At 35.9% G+C, this 22,241-nt stretch overlaps 1 protein-coding gene across 5 annotated transcripts in view; it reads left to right on the top strand.

Moving 5' to 3' along the window:
* The window catches only part of CFAP91 (cilia and flagella associated protein 91), a 149,195-nt gene that overhangs the window by 21,910 nt on the left and 105,044 nt on the right, over positions 1-22,241 (top strand). For all 5 annotated transcript variants that reach the window (XM_067738776.1, XM_067738775.1, XM_067738779.1 and 2 more), the window contains one exon: positions 8,800-8,981. In XM_067738776.1, coding sequence (XP_067594877.1) covers positions 8,800-8,981 — 182 coding nt within the window. The remainder of the gene's footprint in view (positions 1-8,799; positions 8,982-22,241) is intronic.

The raw sequence follows: 22,241 nt of genomic DNA, 5'->3' as shown, positions 1-22,241 counted from the left end.
TAAAAGTAAATGGATAGATTAGAACAGAATAGAGAGCCCAGAAAAAAACTCATGTGTTTATGGTCAGTTAATCTATGACAAAGGAGGCAAGAATATACAATGTAGAAAAGACAGCCTCTTCAATAAGTGTTGCTGGGAATACTGGACAGCTACATGTAAAAGAATGAAATCAGAACATTCTCCAACACCATATACGAAAATAAACTCATAGACCTAAATATAAGACCTGAAGCCATAAAACTCCTAGAAGAAAACATAGGAAGAACACTCTTTGACATAAATTGTAGCAATATTTTTTTGGAGCAGTCTCCTAAAGCAAAGGAAATAAAAGCAAAAATAAACAAATGGGACCTAATTAAACTTACAAGCTTTTGCACAGCAAGGAAGACCATCAACAAAATGAAAAGATAGCCTACTGAATGGGAGAAAATGTTTGCAAATGATATGACTGATAAGGGGTTAATATCCAAAATATATAAACAGCCCATACAACTCAACATCAAAAAAACCCAAGAGGGGCTTCCTTGGTGGCGCAGTTGTTAAGAGTCCGCCTGCCGATGTGGGGGACACGGGTTCGTACCCCGGTCTGGGAAGATCCCACATGCCACGGAGCGGCTAGGCCCGTGAGCCATGGCCGCTGAGCCTGCATGTCTGGAGCCTGTGCTCCGCAATGGGAGAGGCCACAACAGTGAGAGGCCCACGTATCACAAAAAAAAAAAAAAAAAAAAAACCCAAGCAACCCAATTAAAAATGTGCAAAAGACCTGAATGTCTATTTCTCCAAAGAGGACATGCGGATGGTCAACATGAACGTGAAAAGATGTTCAACATTGCTAATCATCAGGAAAATGCACATCAAAACCATGATGAGATATTATCTCATACCTGTCAGAATGGCTGTCATCAAAAAGAACACAAATAACAAACGTTAGCAAGGTGGAGAAAAGGGAACCCTCCTACGCTGTTAGTGGGAATGTACATTGGTGCAGCCACTGTGGAAAACAGTAGGGAGGTTTCTCAGAAAACTAAAAATAGAACCACCTTATGACCCAGCAATTCCATTCCTGGATATATATCCAGAAAAAACAAAATCACTATTTTGAAAAGATACATGCACCCCAATGTTCATAGCAGCATTGCTTACAATTGCCAAAATATGGAAGCAATTCAAGCATCCATCAACAGGTGAATGGATAAAGAAAATGTGGTATATATATATATATATATATATATACACACACACACACACACACACACACACACACACACACACAATGGAATACTACTCAGCCATAAAAAAGAATGAAAATTACCACTTGCAACAACATGCATGGACTTGGAGGGTATTATCCTAAGTGAAGTTAGTCAGACAGAGAAAGAGAAATACTGTATTATATCACTTATGTGTGGAATCTAAAAAGTACAACAAACTAGTCAACATAAGAAAAAAGAAACAGACTCACAGATATAGAGACCAAGCTAGTGGTTACCAGTGGGGAGAAGGAAAGGGGGAGGGGCAATATAGGAATAAGGGATTAAGAGGTATAAACCATTATGTATAAAATAAGCTACAAGTATATATTGTACAACACGGAATATAGCCAAGATTTTATAATAACTATAAATGGAGTATAACCTTTAAAATTTGTGAAATACTGTATAGTACACCTGTAACATATAATATTACACATCAACTACGCTTCAATTAAAAAATGTAAAAAAAAAGAACAAAAGTAAATGGATAGAGAAAACTATAGCATGCTAACACTGAAAGAAAGCAACAGTAGCTATAATAATTTCAGACAGAGCAGACTTCAAAGCAAGGAAAATTATCAGGGATAAAGAGAGGCATTACATAATGATACAGAAGTCAGTTCTCCAAGAAGACATAATAATCCTTAATGTATATGTGCCTGATGACAGTGTGAAACTACATGTGGCAAAAAGTAATAGAATTACAAGGAGAAGTAGATGAATCCACTATCACCTCCTGTTGGAAATGGATACATTTAGCAGACAGAAAATCAGTAAGGCCCTAGTTGAACTTAACAATACCATTAATCAGTTGTATATAATTGGTATCTATAGACTATTTATTCAGCAACAGCAGAATACACATTCTTCTCAAGTTCACATGAAACATTCACCAAGATAGCCACATTCTGGGCCATAAAACACACTTTAATAAATGTAAAAGCATAGAAATAATACAATGTCTGCTCTCAGACCATAGTGGTATTAAACTGGAAATTAAGAACAGAGAGAGAACTGAAAACCCCCAAATATATGGATATTAAACAATATATTTCTAAATAACATATGGATAAAAAAAGATATGGGAAATTTTAAAATATTTTAAACTAAATGAAAATGACAATATAAATTATAAAAATTTGTGCAATGCAATGGAAGCAGTGCTTAGTGGGAAATTTATAGCATTGAATGCATGTATTACAAAAGAAGAAAGATCTAAATCAATCATCTAAGCTTCCACCTTGAGAAACTAGAAAAAGAAGAGCAAATTATATCCAAAGCAAGCAGAAGAAAAACAGTAATAAGAATTAGAGCATAAATCAATGGAATCTTTTTTCAAGTGTATGGAGAGTGTGCGCCATGTACTTTCTTAAAAATTTTTATTTATTTATTTTGGTTGTGCCGGGTCTTAGTTGCAGCTTGTGGGCTCCTTAGTTGCGGCTCGTGGGCTCCTTTAGTTGCAGCATGTGTGCTCCTTAGTTGCTTCTTGCAGGATCCTTAGTTATGGCATGCGAACTCTTAGTTGCGGCATGCATGTGGAATCTAGTTCCCTGACCAGGGATCGGACCTACATCCCCTGCATTGGGAGGTGGATTCTCAACCACTGTGCCACCAGGGAAGTCCCATAAATCAACAGAATTGATCAAGGAAATTGATAGAGAAAATAAGTGAAACCACAAAGTTCCTTGAAAAGATCACTAAAACTGATAAGCCTCAAGTGAGGCTAACTAAGAAAAAAGAGAGGACACAAATTATTAATATCAGATATGAAAAAGAATCCCCTTTTCAGAAATGAAAAAGGATCACTGCAGATCCCATGGCATTAAAAAGATAATTAAGGAATATTGTGAATAACTCTATGCCTACAAATTGGATATTCTAGATGAAAAGGACTAGTTACTTGAAAGGCAATTTGCCAGAACTCACACAAGAAGAAACAGAAAATCTGAAAAGGCCTATATTATTATTAACAAATTTTTGAATCAGTAATTAATAACTTTCTAAAACATAAAGCACCAGGCCCAGATGGGTCTGCTGGTGAATTCTACCAAATATTTAAGGAAGAAGTTATACCATTCTCTGCAGTCTCTTTCAGATAATAGAAGCTAACTCATTCTTTGAGGCCAGCATTACTCTAATACCAAAACCAGGCAAAGACATTAAAAGAAAGCTACAAACCAACATCTCTCATGAATGTAGGCATGAAAATCCTCAACAAAATATTAGCAAATCAAATCCAACAATGTATGAAAAGAGTTATACACCGCAACGAAGTGGGATTTATCCCAGGTATGCAAGGCTGATTCTGCATTTGAAAATCAGTTAATATGCATCACATCAACAGGCTGAAAAAGAAAAATCACATGATCATATTACTAGAGGCCAGAAAAAGTATTTGACAATATCCAATACTCATTCATGATTAAAACTCTCAGTTAACTTGGATTAGAAAGGAATGTCCTCAACTTTATAAAGAATGTGTACCAAAAACTTACATCACACTTAATGGTGAGAAACTCAAAGCTTTTCCACTAAGATCAGGAAAAAGGCAAGGATGTCGCCTCTCATCACTCCCTTTCAATATCATACTGGAAGTCCTAGCTAATTCAATAAGACAAGAAGAAGAAATAAAAGGTATCCAGTTTGGCTTCCCTGGTGGCGCCGTGGTTGAGAGTCCGCCTGCAGTTGCAGGGGACGCAGGTTCGTGCCCTGGTCCGGGAAGATCCCACATGCCGCGGAGCGGCTGGGCCCATGAGCCATGGCTGCTGAGCCTGCGCGTCTGGAGCCTGTGCTCCGCAACGGGAGTGGCCACAACAGTGAGAGGCCTGCATACCGCAAAAAAAAAAAAAAAAAAAAAGGTATACAATTTGGAAAGGAAGAAATAAAACTGTCTTTTAGCAGGAGACATATTCATCTATGTAGAAAATCTAAAAGAAATTACTGAAAAAAAAAGAAAACCTCTCCTGGAACTAATAAGTGATTATAGCAAGGTTGTAGGATATAAGGTTAGTATACAAAAGTCAGCTGCTTTCCTATATACGTATATAGAACAAGGGGAATTTGAAATATAAAACACAGTGCCATTTACATTAGCATCAACAAATGAAATACTTAAATATAAATTTAATAAAATATACACAAGATCTATTTGAGGAAAACTGCAAAACTTTGATGAAAGAAATCAAAGAACAACTAAATAAATGAAGAAATATTCCATGTTCATGGATAGGAAGACTCAATAGTGTCAATATGTCAGTTCTTCCCAATTTGATTTACAGAGTCCATGTAATCTCAATCAAAATCCCTGCAAGTTATTTTGTGGATATTGACAAAGTAATTCTAAAGCTTATATGAAGAGGCAAAAAACTCAGAATAAGCAGCACAATATTGAAGGAGAAGAACAAAGTTGGAGGACTGACACGGCCTGACTTCAAGACCTACTGTAAAACTTTTATAATCATGAAAGTGTGGTATTATGGAAAGAATAGACAAATAGATGAATGAAATAGAATAGAGAGCCCAGAAATAGACCCACATAAATATAATCAACTAATCTTTGACAAAAAGAACAGATAATACAGTGGAGTCTTTTTAAACAAATGATGCTGGAACAACTGAACATCTACATGCAAAAAAATGAATTTAGGCATAAGCCTTACACCCTTCACAAAATTAACTCAAAATGATCACAGACTTAAATGTAGAATACAAAAACATAAAACTCTTAAAAGATTACATAGGAAAAAAACCTAGATGACCTTGGGTATGCTGATGACTTTTTAGATACAACACCAAAGTCATGATCCATTAAAGAAACAATGGAAAATCTGGACTTCATTGAAATTTAAAACTTCTGCTCTACAGAAGACAATGTCAGTAGAATGAGAAGACAAGTCACAGACTAGGAGAAAATATTTGCAAAAGACATATCTGATAAAGGACTGTTATCCAAAATAATCAAAGAAATCTGAAACTCAACAGTAAGAAAACAAAAAACCTGATTTTAAAAAAGGTCAAAGACCTTAACAGATACCTCACCAAAGAAGATATACAGATGGCAAATAAGGATATGAAAAGATGCTCCACATGATGTCATCAGGGAAATGCAAATTAAAATGAAATTCCGCTATACACCTGTTAGAATGGACAAAATCTGGAACACTAACACCACCAAGTGTGGAGCAGCAGGACCTTTCATTTTTGGTGGGAATTCAGAATGCTATAGCCACTTCAGAAGACAGTCTGGCAGTTTCTTACAAGACTAAACATACTCTTACCATATGATTTGGCAATCCTGCTTCTTGGTATTTACCCAAAGAGGTTGAAAACTTATCTCTACAGAATAACCTGCTCACAGATGTTTATAGCAGTTTTATTCATAATTGCCAAAACTTGGAAGTAACCAAGATGTCCTTCAGTAGGTGAATGGATAAATAAACTATGGTACATTGAGACAATATAATATTATTCAGCACTAAAAAGAAATGAGCTTATCAAGTCATGAAAAGACATGGAAGAATCTTAAATGCATATAGTTAAGAGAAGGAAGCCAATCTGAAAAGGTTACATACTGTATGATTCCAGCTATATGACATTCTGGAAAAGGCAAAACTATGGAGGTTATAAGAAGATCATTGGTTGCCAGGGGGTTGGGGGGAATGGGGAAAGGATGAATAGGAGCACAGAGGATTTTAAGGGTAGGGGAAATACTCTGTATGTTACTATAATGATGGATACACGTTATTATACATGTATACATAGACATATAAGGATTTGTCCATACCCATATAATGTACAACACCAAGAGTGAACCTTAATGTAAACTGTGGACTTTGGGAGACTGTGAATTGTCAATGGAGGTTCATCAATTGTAACAAAGCTACCACTCTGGTGAGTCATGTTGATAATGTGTTGGGCTATGCATGTGTGGGGCAGGGGGTATATGGGAAGTTCCTGTACCTCCTTCTCAATTTTGCTATGAACCTAAGATTGCTCTAAAATATTGCCTTTAAAAAATGCAGACATTCAATAGAGTTCATAATAACAAAACAAGATTTGCTAGCTTTGTGAAGCTCCTCTTTGTGTGCAGTTCAGTTGGGGCTGGAAGGGAAAATCTAGAAGACTGTAGGTTTGGCAGACAGTACATGTTCCTGGTAGTGGCCCGTAGTAGAGGAGGAGGGGCCTGGATGGAGGGAATAGAGCAGCAGTGGCTGCTGTAAAGATACCAAAGCCAGACTAAGTAAGGCTGAGGATGGGATCCAGGACAAGGCAGGGCTCAAGCCAAGTAGGAAGCAGATATGGAGTCTTTCTGGCATTGGGTCCCGATCGAGGTTGGGCAGAGGTGGGAAAGAGATTTTTACTCTTTCTTATTCACATTTTGCTCTCCTCTAAAACCAACTGAAATGGAGAGAAAAAGAATAGGTTGGAGAAAAATAACAAGTTGGTTGGGAAAAATAACCAACAAGTTGGTTGTACTATTAAGTTGCATAGGACTTTTGTCAAAGTAGCATTCCTCCTTTGCATCCTATCCTCAGACCCACCTAGAAGGGTCCCAAGTCAGCAGAAAGCTTAGTCAGGGGGATTCCTCAGGCTTTACCATAATCCTAGAACATTTGATCAGATGGGTCAAATGTGAAATTATTTAATTTAGAAAACAATAATTTATTCTCTTGATTCAAGCTTACGGTGTTATAATATTCACATGATCTGTGATGATAAAGCTAATTTGAAGTTATTTCCTCAAGTAGAATTTTTATAGTAGCATACTTTCTGCTGAAAACTTAAGAAACTATATGTACGTACTTATATTGTCTACATGTGTTAGAAATTAATAGCAACTGCTGAAAAATGATTTCAATGCCTGTTAGAATTCAGCATTAAAAACAATTTAAAGTACTGTTCCATCACAGGTCGAAATGCCAAATAGACACTTCTTTCTAATTGGCTTGAAATGCATTTTTCTTTGAGTTAAGCTTTACATGCTGTGCTCATGTATAAGCACCTCCCCTTGCCTTTGACTTTTTCATAATGGAAATCTCTCTCTTTTTTTCCATTATTTATTGTTTGTGTAATTTAACCAATTCTTCAAAATGATATATTTTAAATGGAAATGGTTATATATTTTTTTCTTATTTTATAAGTAGTCTATATACAGGTTAAAAAAAAGTTAGAAAATTCGGAAGACTATAAACATGAAAAAAATTCTCTCTATAACCCTACTACCCAGAAATAATTGCTTTTATTATTGTGTATCCATCTAGGCATTTTTATGTGCCTAATAACACAGTCTTTAAAAACATAAAAATGTATTCCTAATGTACATACTGCTTTATAGTGTTCTTTTTTCTACTTTACTTTGGATCATAGACATTTTTGTTCATTCATAAATGTAGATTACATTGTAACTTTTAATAGCTGGATAAATTCCATTATGGATGTGCCATTGTTTAAAAAACAATTTTTCTACTGATGGTGATTAAGTTTGTAATTTTTTTTTTAAAGTGTCACATGAGTAGATTGGGAAGGGTTTCCATGGAGTGTTGTTTAGTCAAAAAAGCAAGACGCAAAAACATATTTATAGTATGATTTCATGTTAGTCAAATGATAAAATAACACTATATTTGTGTATACTTGTGTCAGTGTAGAAAATAAGTGTGCCAAAAAATATGGAAGATATAATTCAAGGATACAACTGAGATACATACCCTAGATATTGGGTATATAGAGAAGGTACTGCTACAAGTGGATAAGGAAGAAAAAGGGATTGAGGGATGCAAACTCAAAAGCACAAGAAAACACTGCACTAAAACATTAAACCATATGTGCTGTCATACTTATTGTTTAAGAAATTATGTGTAAGGGTGAGCATATGTTTAAGTGAATTAAAAAAGTTTTTTTGTATTTAAAAATAGACAGAATAAAAAAACAAGGGTGAAAATAATGGGTCCAAGGCTGATGCCTAATGACTCCAGGTATAACCATGTTTTAAAAATAAAATTGGCCATTAAAAAAAGTTTTTTACTCTTATGAGACTTTATAAACACGTCTGCATATATCTTTGCACACTCATTGAATTATTTCCTACAATAAATTCCTAGGAGTACAGTTGCTGGGGCAAAAGGGTATTTTAAGGGTTTGAAATATATTGATAAGTTACCTGTTAGTTAGGTTGCACCTATTTGTATTTCCATCAACAGTTTATGAGAATGTCTGTTTCTTCACAACTTCATTGATGCTAGGTACTTACACACTTTTAAATCATTGCTTATGTTATATAATAAAATAGCATCTTGCTGTTTTAATTTACTTTTCTGAGATTACTAGTTATGTTCATTATCTTTTCATATGATTGTTAGAAGTTTTACTTTTTGTTTTCTGGACTGTCCTTTACCCATTTCTCTGTGGCTATTTAACTGTCTTATTGATTCACAAGGGCATTTTATATAGAAAGACTGTTTAACTCTTTATCACATATGTTTCAAAACCTATTGATAGGTATAAAGTGATTGTATCAGGTTTTAATTTTTAAAATGATTTCCTCTTTTAGGGCAGAGCCATATACCTTTCCTCCTCCTTCCACTAAGTGCCTCCCCATTCCTTCAAAGTATACTGTGGGCACTCAGACTGATTATCGCGATGCCGAAGTTCAGACAGACCCGTATTCTCCAGAATACATAGTATGTCAGAATTCCATCCCTGAACTGCTGACCCTGGCTACTCTCACTTGGGGTGAGTTGGTAATTCTTTTGAATATTTGCAGATGACAGTCCTGATAACCACACGTGCTAATTGAGTTCTTGGAAATGACACACATAGAGGCAACTGTGGTTTAAAGTATTGCTATTTAAAGCGTCTTGCTCAGTAGAGCTACTTCATAGACTCATACATTTTCTGATAAATTTGTTCAAAGGTATTTACACCCTTTTCACTGTAAGGAGGCTTATTGTTCTTTTCCCCTGAAGCTGAAGTTATATTTCGGCTTAATTTTGTGGTTACTTTACTGACGACTCCCCTCCCTCTTCTCACTGTTTCTCCCAGTGAATCAGTTCTTTTTCACTGAGGCATTCATACTCCTTCTTTACACATAAACCTTTCTTGAGTGTATAATACTGAATGCCTATTCCAACGTATGTAATAATATTATCTTTCTTTGCTAAAATATCTTGCAATTTATCAAGGCTCTCTTATATACTTTATTTGATGATTTGGATGATTTCTTTTGATATTATCTCTGAAATGCTAATATCTTCCAGGCTCAGAAATTCACTCTCAGAGTATAGAAATTCACTCCAGTCTAGGCCCTTATTATGTGAAACTATAAAAATTAATAAGAGAAGGAACCTTTAGAAACTATTAGGCATTAGTTCATTGAACTCACTTGATTATAGCTGGGAAACTGAGAACAAGAGAGGCTGACTCCTCTAAGGTCATGGAGATAGTTGGTACACTGTAATGATTTTTATTAAAATGAGATTACTTCTGTTTCCCCAATGTAATTAATTGCTGTGATCAATTCTGCGTCACAGGCAAAGAAGATGTTCATATCTGAGTTCTAGTTTTGATTCTTGTTTCCTGGCCCACTTTATGAATCCAGATTAAGCATTCTTGACACCCACACTTTAAACCAGAGGCTCTAATTTCAGGCCTAGATGACAGGTTAAAAGTATGCTGAAATCTTTCCCTCTGCCCTGAGCACATAAAAGACATATTATAAAGATTAATAACCACACTTAAAAGCAAGGAAGAAAATTTCCATAGTCTAGAAGTGGAGACTTCTTCCTAAAAGAAAGAAATAGCTGGGAACCTGTGATGGTAAGCAGGGACTCTGAATGGTGGGGAGCAGATCTGAGTTACCTGCTTAAACTAAAGGAGACAGAAACTTTTCTCCTGCCCACAGATAGGATTGAAGCCCAGTGCCTGCCAGTCTAAGCCAAGTGCTGCTATCTGGGGCCTTGGGCTTTACCTCTTGGTGTGACAAGGGCTTAGCGTTGAGCTGCAGGAGGACCAGAACCAGGACATCTAAAACAAGAAATCTGGGCAGGGGCTCAGAATGCTTCACTTGGTAAAAGGCCTAATCTGGAGTCCTGCCACTGGCAGCTCTGGGGTTGAAGTATCAATAAAACCCTCTATGAGTTAGGCCTACCTCCTCATTGGTGAGGCCCCGGGCAGAGATTCAAATAGAGGCCCATATACTATTGATATATGCATAGATGTTTAAAAATTATAAATCAAGCCACTATCTGTTAGATAAAATATGTTCTATATTTTTCACAAATCTTTCTAAAAAGTTGAAAGGACAAATGTACATTTAAAATTCTTAGACTCTTTGGGATTGCATGCTGGAATGTGGCAGCAATGGGAGAGGCTGCCTAGTGGCCTGCCCTTTTCTCTGGCTCTGTTCAACATCCCAAGGGGCCTGTCATGCATGTATATGATTGCCCCACCTTGCTTCTCCATTTTCTGTTTACACATCCTTGCAAACAGCTGCCACTTGGCTATGCCTTGGGCTTAAGGATGAACAAACAGCAGCATATAGTCTGCCCTCAGGAGTCTGAATCCCGGGAAGAGGCCCATGTAGGTTTTGGAAGTGGGCTTGGGGCAATTTATGCATGGAATTCGAGGCCCTCTAAGAGCAGGAGTACTCCAGGTGGGCATTTTGTAGTATTATCTTTAAAGTGCTGTGGGAAAATAATTTCAAATCTAGAATTCTTATACCAGCCAACCTGTTATTCAGTGAAGGTGAAATAAGGACACTTTCACAGGATAGGACATTTCATAGGCCTATCTCATAGGATATTGTAAAGATTAATTTAAATTCATTTATGTAATGTGCTTAGACCAGTGTTTAGTATGTAAATAAGCTTTCTATACATGTTAGCTATTAATCTGAAAAGGAAGAACAAAAGGACATACTTCAACAAGAGGAAAAATAAGCCCCAAAGGAAGAAGCAGTGTTTAAGAATATGATGAGCAAAAAAAGAGAAAAATATGTAATTAAAAATTTAAAGTGTTGAGTTTTTAAAAATGATACTTAAAAAAAAGAATGAAGCAAGTACTAAAACTCTAGATCAGGATTAGCAAACTATGGTCCATAGGCCAGTTTGGCCTATTGCCTTTTTATATGGCCTGCAAGTTAAGGATTTTTACATTTAAAAATGGATGAAAAAAACCTATTATGCGACATGTGAAAATTATTTGTACTATTTTGTGACTTGTAAAAATAATATGAAATTAAAATTCCAGTGACCCTAAAAAGGTTTTATTGGAATACAGCCAAACTTATTTGTTATGTAGTGTCCTTGCCTGCTTTTGCACTGCCATGCAGAATTGAGTAACTGAAAGAGACTGTGCGGCCCACAAAGCCTCATATATTTACTCACTGGCCTTTCACAGAGAAAGTTTGATGACCTCTGCTCTAGATCAGTCCTTTTCAGACTTTTGCATGAGTAAGAATCATCTGGTGAGCTTGTTAAAACACTGATTCCTGGCCCCATCCCAGAGATTCTGATTTACTAGGTCTGAGAAAGGGTGGGGAATTTGCATTTCTACCAAGCTCTCAGATGCTGCTGCTACTGCTTGTTTAAGAACCACACTGAGTACTGGAGTTAAGAAGAAATAAGAATAAAGCATGCAAAAATTCTATTTTCTTTTGGAGAGAGAGCAATATTAATTAGCTTTAGACTTTATTAGAAAACTATGAGTGGAAATTTCTAGGTTAAAAAATTTATGTGTAACCTCTGGAAAATAGAGAAGAAATATATCATTTCACAATTGGTAAAGGGGAAAAGGAGGAAATAACAGACAGTAGAAATGGGGGGAAACGCAAAGAAAAAACACGATAAATAGAAAATGCATAGTAAAGTGTAGGGAAAATGTTCAAATATTTTAATAATCAAAATATATAATAAAAGTGACTTAAACTTGCCTATTAAAAAATTCTGGGATTGAATTCATTAAAACCCAGCAAAAACAGCTTGCTATTTATAAAATAGCATTATAACTTTGAAAATAAAGGAGTGGAAAATATACTGAAAGCTGACCCAAAGAAAGCTGGTGTAACAATGTTAATATTAGACCAAAGTTAATCAGAAAACAGTAAAAGGGATAATGAAGAACATGAAATAGTATAAAACGAAAAACCCACCAGAAGTTATATCTGTTATGAATTTGAATTTACTCTGCATAGACTCAAAATATAAAGCAAAACTGATTGAATCACAAGGAGAAATGGACAAATTCCTATTCACAGTGGAAGATTTTTTAATGCTCCTCTTTCAGATTAAGCTATCAAAAGTTAGGATTTAGGTGATTTGAACAAGATGATTAATGTATTTCACATAAAAGACTTTGCATGTGGTAAGCCATGGCGACACCTGCTATAGATCTGATTATGCATTAAGAAAATGTGGAAATAACTTGGCTGTAGCATTTCAAGGAAATAATTATGGTTCTGGGCTCCTTTGAACTGGCAGATTTCTCACTCCACATTTATAGTCATTTGATTTATGAGAAAGATGCCACTATATTCAGTGGGAAAAAGGAGGTCTTTTAATAAATGTTGATGAAACAATTAGATATCCATGTGCAAAAGTGAACTTTGATTCTGATTTCTACCTCCAGGCAGTACTGGGAAAAACAAACAAAAAAAACAACGTGTGTGTGTGTGTGTAAATTGATAACCTGATTCTAAAATTAATATGGAAATGTGAAACGGTCAAAAGTAGCCAAGGCAAATGTGAAGAAACAGAACAGTATACACTATGAGATACAAAGACTTACTTTAAAGCTGCAGTAATTACACAGTGTGGTATATTCTCAAAGATACACAAGTAGATCATTGTTACAGAATAGGGAGTCCAGAATTAACCCACAAGTAGATATCATCTGACTTAAGACAAAGATGATACTACAGTACACTAGAAAAAAAAGATCTTTTCAATAAATAGTGCTGAATCAATTAGATAGTCACCTTGAAAACAGTGACTCGATTCCTAGTTCACACCGTAAACTGAACCAATCCCAGATGTCTAAATGTGAAAGGTGAAACAAAAATTTAGAAGGAAACATAAGAGAATATTTTCATGATCTTGGGTAGGCACACATTTTATTAAATAGAACAAAATTGCTAACCATAAAGGGAAAATTAAGAAATTAGATCACATTAAAATTAAGAACCTCTGTTCACCAAAATACATTAAGATAGTGAAAAGGCAAGCCACATATTGGGAGAAGATATTTGCAATACCTACATATGACAGAAGACTCATATCTAGAACACATAAAGAAATCCTACAAATCAACAAGAAAAAGACGACCCAATAGAAAAGTTAGCAAATGATGTGAGCCGTCACTTGATAAAACGGGTTTTCAAATGGCCAATCAACATATGAAATAGTGTTCAACCTGATTAGTCATCAGGGAAATGCAAATTAAAATCTCAGTTTGATACTACAGATATACCAGAATAGCTAATGTTAAAAAGATTGATATTACTAAGTGATGATAAGGATTTGAAGCAAAGAGAATTTCATATACTGCATGTATATATTGCAACCATTCTTTGGAAACTGATAGTATCTTCTAAAGCTGACACAATACCTACAACCCAGGAACGTCATCCCTCACTATATACCCAAGAAAAGTGAGTACTTAGCTCTACTGTAAGAAATGCATGTATGACTTTCACCAAGAGACAAGTGCAAGAATGTTCATAGCAGCATTATTCATAGTAACACTGAACTGAAAACAACCCAGATGTCCATCAACCATAGAATGGATGAATAACCTGTAGTATGTTCACACAGTGAAGTACTATATAGTAACGAGAATGAAAGTACAGCTACACATAACCACATGGGTGAATCTCACATAGATATTGCTGAGCAAAAGAAGTAAGACACTAAAGAATACCTACATTTTGATTTCATTTATATAAAGCTCAAAACCTATCAGAACTAAATTAATATGTTAGGAATCAGGCTGGTGGCTATCCTTGAGGCAAGTAGAGACTGGGAGGGAGTATGATGGGCAGGCTAGGGTTCTGGTAAATTCTGTTCCTTGATCTGAGTGCTGGTTATTTGGGATGTTCCTTTGTGTACCTTTCTGTGTATATATTATACATTAGTAGAATGTTTGCATAAAAATAAGTGAAAAATAATGACACAGTAAAAGGTTGACACTGAAAGCACTAAGAAAAAAATCAAGTGCTATGTGCCAAGAACTGTTCAAAGTGCTTTATGTTTTTAACTTATTTAATCTTCACAAGTTAAGTAAATAATAAATTTTAAATCAGAAACCAACAAGAAACCTTAAAAAGGCAAAAGAATTGGTCATTACGATCATAAATTTTTTGGATAAAGATTAATAATATACTGAAACTTCTTGTGGGAAACATCAAGACCAAAGACAGAAGTTGCAAATAAAGAGTATTAGAATTGGAAGAGGGACATACTATAGACTAAACGATTTAGGGACTATAAGAGAACACTATGCATCACTATTGCCCTACATTTAAAAACTAAGATTATATTAGTTTCAGGTATACAGCATAGTGATTTTTTAATAGATTATACTCCATTTAAAGTTATTACAAAATAATGGCTGTATGTCCATGTGCTGTATAATATATCATCATTGCTTATCTATTTTATACATAGTAGTTTGTATCTCTTAATCCCATACCCTTGTCTCACCCTCCCACCCCTTCCCTCTCCTCATTGGTATCCACTAGTTTGTTTTCTATATCTGTGAGGTTGTTTCTGTTTTGTTATATACGCTCCTTTGTTTTGTTTTTTAGATTCCACATGTAAGTGATAACATACACTATGTCTTTCTCTGTCTGGCTTATTTCACTGAGGATAATATGCTCTAGGTCCATCTACGTTGTTGCAAGTGGCAGAAATTTATTCCTTTTTTATGGCTGAGTAAATTCCATTGTATATATACACCACATCTTCTTAATCCATTCACCTGTTGATGGATTCTTGGGTTGCTTACATTTCTTGGCTACTGTAAGTAATGCTGCTATGAACATTGGGGTGCATGTATCTTTTCAAGTTAGTGTTTTGGGGTCGTTTTTTTTGTGGGGGGGATATATACCTAGGAGTGGAATTGCTGCATCATATGGTGGTTCTATTTTTAGTTTTTTGAGGGACCTCCTGTTTTCCATAGTGGCTGCATCAATTTTAATTTCTACCAGCAGTGTACAAGGGTTCCCATTTCTCTACATCCTTCCCAATGTTTGTTATTTGTAGACTTTTCGGTGATAGCCATTCTGACAGGTGTGAGGTGACATCTGATTGTGGTTTACATTTCTCTGATGATTAGTGATGTTGAGCATCTTTTCATGTGCCTGTTGGCCATCTGTATGTCTTATTTGGAAAAATGTCTCTTCAGCTCTTTTGTCCATTTTTTAATTGGGTTGTTTGGTTTTTTAGACATTGAGTTGTATGAGCTGTTTATATATTTTGATATTAACCACTTGTCAGTTACATCACTTGCAAATATTTCCTCCCTTTCAGTAGGTTGTCTTTTCATTTTGTCAATGATTTGTTGTGCAAAACCTTTTGAGTTTAATTAGGTCTCATTTGTTTATTTTTGCTTTTGTTTCCTTTGCCTTAGGAGACAGATCCAGAAGAATATGGCTATGATTTATGTCAGAGCGTTCTGCCTATGTTTTCTTCTAGGAATTTTATGGTTTCAGGTCTTATACTTAGGTCTTTAGTCCATTTTGAGTTTATTTTGTCTATGTTGTGAGTGAATGTTCTAATTTCATTCTTTTACATGTATCTGTCCCGTTTTCCCAGTACCATTTGTTGAAGAGACTGTATTTTCTCCATTGTATATTCTTGCCTCCTTTGTCATAGATTAATTGATCATAGGAGTATGAGTTTCTGAGTTCTCTATTCTGTTCCATTGATCTCTATATCTGTTTTTGTGCCAGTACCATGCTGTTTTCATTACTGTAGCTTTGTAGTATAGTCTGAAGTCAGGGAGCATGATACATCCAGCTTTGTTTTTTTTCTCAAATTACTTTAGCAATTTGGAGTCTTTTGTGGTTTCATATGGATTTTAGGATTACTCTAGTTCTGTTGAAATGTCATGGGTATTTTGTTAGGGATTGAATTAAATCTGTAGATTGCTTTGGGTGGTATGGACATTTTAACAATATTAATTCTTCCAATCCAAAACACAGGATATTTTTCCATTTCTTGGTATCATTTCTAAATTCCTTCATCAATGTTTTATAGTTTTTAGACTATAGGTCTCTCACCTCCTTGGTTAAGTTTATTCTTAGTATTTTACTCTTTTTGATGGGATTTTAAATGGGATTTTTTTCTGTTTTGCTTTCTCTTTCTGATAGTTCATTGTTAGTATATAGAAAAGTAAAATATTTCTGTATATTAATCTTGTATCCTGCAACTTTGCTGAATTCATTTTTAGTTCTAATACCTTTTTGGGTATTAGACTTTGGGTTTTCTATATATAGTATCATGTCACAACTTTGGGTTTTCTATATATAGTATCATGTCATACACAAAGAGTGATAGTTTTACTTCTTCCCTTCTAATTTGGATACATTTTTTTTCTTGTCTGATTGCTGTGACTAGAACTTCCAATACTACATTAAATAGAAGTGGTGAGAGTGGACATCCTTGTCTTTTTCTTATTTTAGAGTAAAGACTGAAAGCTTTTCACCTTTTAGTATGATGTTAGCTGTGAGTTTGTCATAAATGGCCTTTATTATGCTGAGATATGTTCTCTCTATACCAATGTTGATGATAGTTTTTATCATGACTGGATTTTGAATTTTGTCAAATGCTTTTTCTGTATCTATTGAAATGATTGTGTGATTCTTCTCCTTCCTTTTGTTACTGTGGTGTATCGCATTGATTGATTTGCAAATATTGAACCATTCTTGCATCCCTCAAATAAATCTCACTTGATCATGGTGTATGATCCTTTCTATATATTGTTGGATTCAGTTTGCTAATATTTTGTTGAGGATTTTTGTATCTATATTCATCAAAGATATTGGCCTGTAATCTTTTTTTTTTTGCAGTACGCGGGCCTCTCACTGTTGCGGCCTCTCCCGTTGCGGAGCACAGGCTCCGGACATGCAGGCTCAGTGGCCATGGCTCATGGGCCCAGCTGCTCTGCGGCATGTGGGATCTTCCCAGACCGAAGCACGAACCCGTGTCCCCTGCTTCGGCAGGTGGACTCTCAACTACTGAGCCACCATGGAAGCCCAGCCTATAATCTTTTTTTGCAGTGTCTTTGTCTGGTTTTGATATCAGGGCAGTGGTAGCCACATAGAATGAATTTGGGAGTGTTTCATTCTCTTCAAGTGTTTGGATTAGAGAAGGATATTATTAGCTCTTCTTTATATGTTTGGTAAAATTCCCCTGTGAAGATGACTGGTCACGGATTTTTGTTTGTTAGGAGTTTTTTAAATTACAAATTCAATTTCACTACTAGTGATCTGTCTGTTGAGATGATCTTTTTCTTCCTCATTCAGTCTTGGAAATTTGTATGTTTCTAGAAATTTCTCCATTTCTTCTAGGTTGTCCAATTAGTTGGCTTATAACTGTTAGTAATACTTTGTTATGAGTTTGTAAATCTCTGTGTTATTGGTTGTTACTTCTCCTCCTTTGATTCTTATTTTGTTTACCTGGGTCCTCTCTCTTTTCTTGTTAGCCTGGCTAAAGTTTTATCAATTTTGTTTATCTTTTCAAAGAACTAGTTCTTGGTTTCATTGATCTTTTCTAATTTTTTTTTGCTCTATTTATTTCCTCTCTGATTTTTATTATTTCCTTCCTTCTGCTGACTTTGGGCTTCACTCTTCTTTTTCTAATTCCTTTAGGTGGTAGGTTAGGTTGTTTATTTGAGATTTTTCTTGTTTCTTGAGGAAGGCCTGTATTGCTACAAAATTCCCTTCTAGAACTGCTTTTGCTGCATCCCATAAATTTTTGGAAGGTTGTGTTTCCGTTTTCATTTGTCAAGATATTTTCTGATTTTCTCTTTGATTTCTTCATCGATCCTCTGGTTTTTAGTAGCATGTTGTTTAATCTCTACATGTGTGTGCTTTTCCCGTTTTTCTTGCCATAATTGATTTTTAGTTTCATACTGTTGTGGTCAGAAAAAATGCTTGATATAATTTCTGTTCTCTTAGATTTGTTGAGACTTGTTTTATGGCCTAGTATGTGATCCTGGAGAATATTCCATATGCACTTGAAAAGAATGTGTATTCTGCTGTTTTTGGATAGATGTCCTGTAGATATCTATTAAGTCCAACGTATGGTCTATTGTATCATTTAAGACCACTAATGCCTTATTGATTTTCTATCTGGATGATCTGTCCACAGATATAAGTAGGGTGTTAAAGTCCTCTACTATTGTTATATTACTGTCAATTTCTCCCTTTTGTCTGTTAATATTTGATTTATATATTTAGGTGCTCCAGTACTGGGTGCATATATGTTAACGAGTATAATATCCTCTCTTCTATTGATCTCTTTATCATTATATAATGCCCTTCTTTGTCTTTCTTTATAGCCTTTGTTTTAAAGTATATTTTGTCTGATACGAGTATTGCTACCCTCGTTTTCTTGTCATTTCTGTTTCATGAAATATCTTTTTCCATCCTCTCACTTTGTCTCTGTGTGTCTTTAGTTCTGAAGTGCATCTTTTGTAAGCAGCCTAGAGATGGGTCTTGCATTTTTATCCATTCAGCCACCCTATGTCTTTTGATTGGAGCATTTAGTTCATTGACATTTTTTTTTTTACATCTTTATTGGAGTATAATTGCTTTACAATGGTGTGTTAGTTTCTGCTTTATAACAAAGTGAATCAGTTATACATATACATATGTTCCCATATCTCTTCCCTCTTGCATCTCCCTCCCTCCCACCCTCCCTATCCCACCCCTCCAGGTGGTCACAAAGCACCGAGCTGATCTCCCTGTGCTATGCGGCTGCTTCCCGCATAGCAGGAAGTTTGGTAGTGTATATATGTCCATGCCTCTCTCGCACTTTGTCACAGCTTACCCTTCCCCCTCCTCATATCCTCAAGTCCATTCTCTAGTAGGTCTGTGTCTTTATTCCTGTCTTACCCCTAGGTTCTTCATGACATTTTTTTTTCTTAAATTAATTGTTGATAGTTATGTACTTATTGCCATTTTGTTACTTGTTTTCTGGTTGTTTTTGTAGGTCTTTCCTGTTCTTTTCTTCTTCTTTTAGTTTCTTTTTCTTCCTTTGTGGTTTGATGATTTTCTTTACTAGTATGCTTATGTTCCTTTCCTCTCCATTTTTGTGTATCTGTTGTAGGTTTTTGATTTGTGGTTACCATGGAATTCCTATATTATGACCTATAACTACATCTACTTGTTTTAAATGGTAGTAATTTAAGTTCACACCCATTCAAAATATCTACCTTTTTACTCCCCTCCTCCACATAGATTCTTACCTTTTATTATAGCCTTTTCTTTCCACTTACAGAAGACCCTTTAACATTTCTTTTAGGATAGGTTTAGTATTGATGAGCTCTATTAGTTTTTTGCTTGTCTGAGAAGTTCTTTATCTCCCCTTCAATTCTAAATGATAATCCTGCTGGATAGAGTATCCTAGGTTGCAGATTTTTCTCTTTTAGCACTTTGAATATATCATGTCACTCTCTCTGGCCTTCAGAGTCTCTGCAGAGACATCGGCTGATAGCCTTATGAGTATTCCTTTGTAAATGACTCTTTGTTTTTTTCTTGCTGCCTTCAGAATTCTCTCTTTAATTTTTACCAATTTCATTATGATTTATCTTGATGTGGGTCTGTTTTGGTTCATCTTGTTTGGAACTTTCTTTGCTTCCTGTACTTGGATATTTGCTTCCTTCTTCAGGTTCCAGAAGTTTTCAGTCATAATTTCTTCAAATACATTTCACAACCTTTCTCTCTCTTCTCCTTCTGAAACCCCTATAATGGGAATGTTGGTACACTTGATGTTATCCCAGAGATCTCTTAAACTATTCTCATTTTTTAAAGTTTGTTTTTCTTTTTACTGCATTGATTGGGTGATTTCCATTATTCCATCTTCCAGATCACATATGCATTCTTCTTTATCACTTAGTTGCTATTCATTCCTTCTAGTGTGTGTTTTTTTTTTAAGACAAGCTTTTATTCATCATCTTTTAAATTAATTAATTAATTAATTTTTATTTATTTATTTTTGGCTGTGTTGGGTCTTTGTTGCTGCATGCGGGCTTTCTCTAGTTGTGGTGAGTGGGGGCTACTCTTAGTTGCGGTGCAGTCTTCTCATTGCAGTGGCTTCTCGTTGTGGAGCACAGGCTCTAGGCACACAGGCTTCAGTAGTTGTGGCACGTGGGCTCAGTAGTTGTGGCTTGTGGGCTCTAGAGTGCAGGCTCAGTAGTTGTGGCGCACAGGCTTAGTTGCTCCACGGCATGTGGGATCTTCCCAGATCAGGGCTCGAACCCATGTCCCCTGCATTGGCAGGCAGATTCTTAACCACTGAGCCACCAGGGAAGTACCCCTTCTAGGGTGTTTTTGATGTCAGTTATTGTATTCTTCAGTTCTGACTGGTTCTTTTTTATATTTTCTAGTTCCTTGTTAAAATTCTCACTCTGCTTATCTATTCTTTCCCTAATTCAGCTCGCATTCTTATTACTAATGCTTTGAATTTTTTATCTTATAAATTATTTCTGTTTCATTATTTTTACCAGGGTTTTTTTCTTGCTCTTTCAACTGAGATGCATTCCTGTCTCTTTTCATTTTGCTTAACTTTCTCTGTCTCTGTGAATTTAGGTGAAACAGTTACCTACAGCAATCTTTAATGGGTGGGCTTATGTACAAGTGTCCCTATATAGTCTGCATGTGCCCAGTGCTTTTGGTGGGAGAGCTAGATTTGACGTGAACAGAAGTCATTTGTTTACTCAGGGTGTGCTGCCAGCTATCAACTTGGTAGGAGGTAGGGTTGGAGATGGAGGGGGTAGGGCCATAGCCAGGTGTGAGGCAGGCCTTCCTCTCTGCTCAGTGTCCATCACTGCCCTATTGGGGCAGGGTCATCTCCCAAGTTGCTGGAGCAGAAACCCTAGGTTCAGCAATCAAATCTTGTAGTATTTTCTTTCTTTCTTTCTTTCTTTCTTTATTTATAAACACCATTGAATCGTACGCTTTATTATTTATTTATTTATTTATTTATGGCTGCATTGGGTCTTCGTTGCTGTGTGCAGGCTTTCTCTAGTTGCAGTGAGCGGGGGCTACAGTTTGTTGCCGTGTGCAGGCTTCTCATTGTCATGGCTTCTCTTGTGGTGGAGCACGGGCTCTAGGTGCACAGGCTTCAGTAGTTGTGGCACGTGGGCTCAGTAGTTGTGGCTTGCGGGCTCTAGAGTGCAGGCTCAGTAGTTGTGGCACACAGGCTTAGTTGTTCCATGGCATGTGGGATATTCCCGGACCAGGGCTCGAACCTGTGTCCCCTGCATTGGCAGGTGGATTCTTAACCACTTTGCCACCAGGGAAGCCCTCTTGTAGTATTTTAAAAAGATGACTTATCATAACCAAATGGGTTAATTGTACAAATTCAAGTTTAGTACAATATCAGAAAACTAACCAATGCATTTTACCATTTTAACAGAAAATGTCAGAAAAATGCTTTTATAGGTGCAGGAAAAGTACTGTTTGATAACATTCAACATGCATTCATGTTATAAACTCTAAGTAAGCTGAGATCAGAAGGGAATTTTGGTAACTTAATAAAGGTTATCTTCGATAAACATATACTAAAGGTGAGACTTGAGAAGCTTTACCCTTAAAATAAAGAAAAAGACAGTGATTCCTTTATCACCATTATTATTTAGCAATGCAGAGAAGATCCTAGCCCAGAGCTTATTAAACTAGGCTATGACCCACCACCCCAGGGACATTTGGAAACCTGGGTGGCATTTTTGTATGTAATAATGATGAGACAAATGGGTTGGGTTTGGGGGAGG

Source organism: Pseudorca crassidens, chromosome 5, assembly GCF_039906515.1.
Source record: "Pseudorca crassidens isolate mPseCra1 chromosome 5, mPseCra1.hap1, whole genome shotgun sequence".
In the NCBI taxonomy this organism is placed as follows: domain Eukaryota; kingdom Metazoa; phylum Chordata; class Mammalia; order Artiodactyla; family Delphinidae; genus Pseudorca; species Pseudorca crassidens.
Note: the sequence above shows the minus strand (reverse complement) of the source record. Positions and strands in the feature narration are given on the sequence as shown.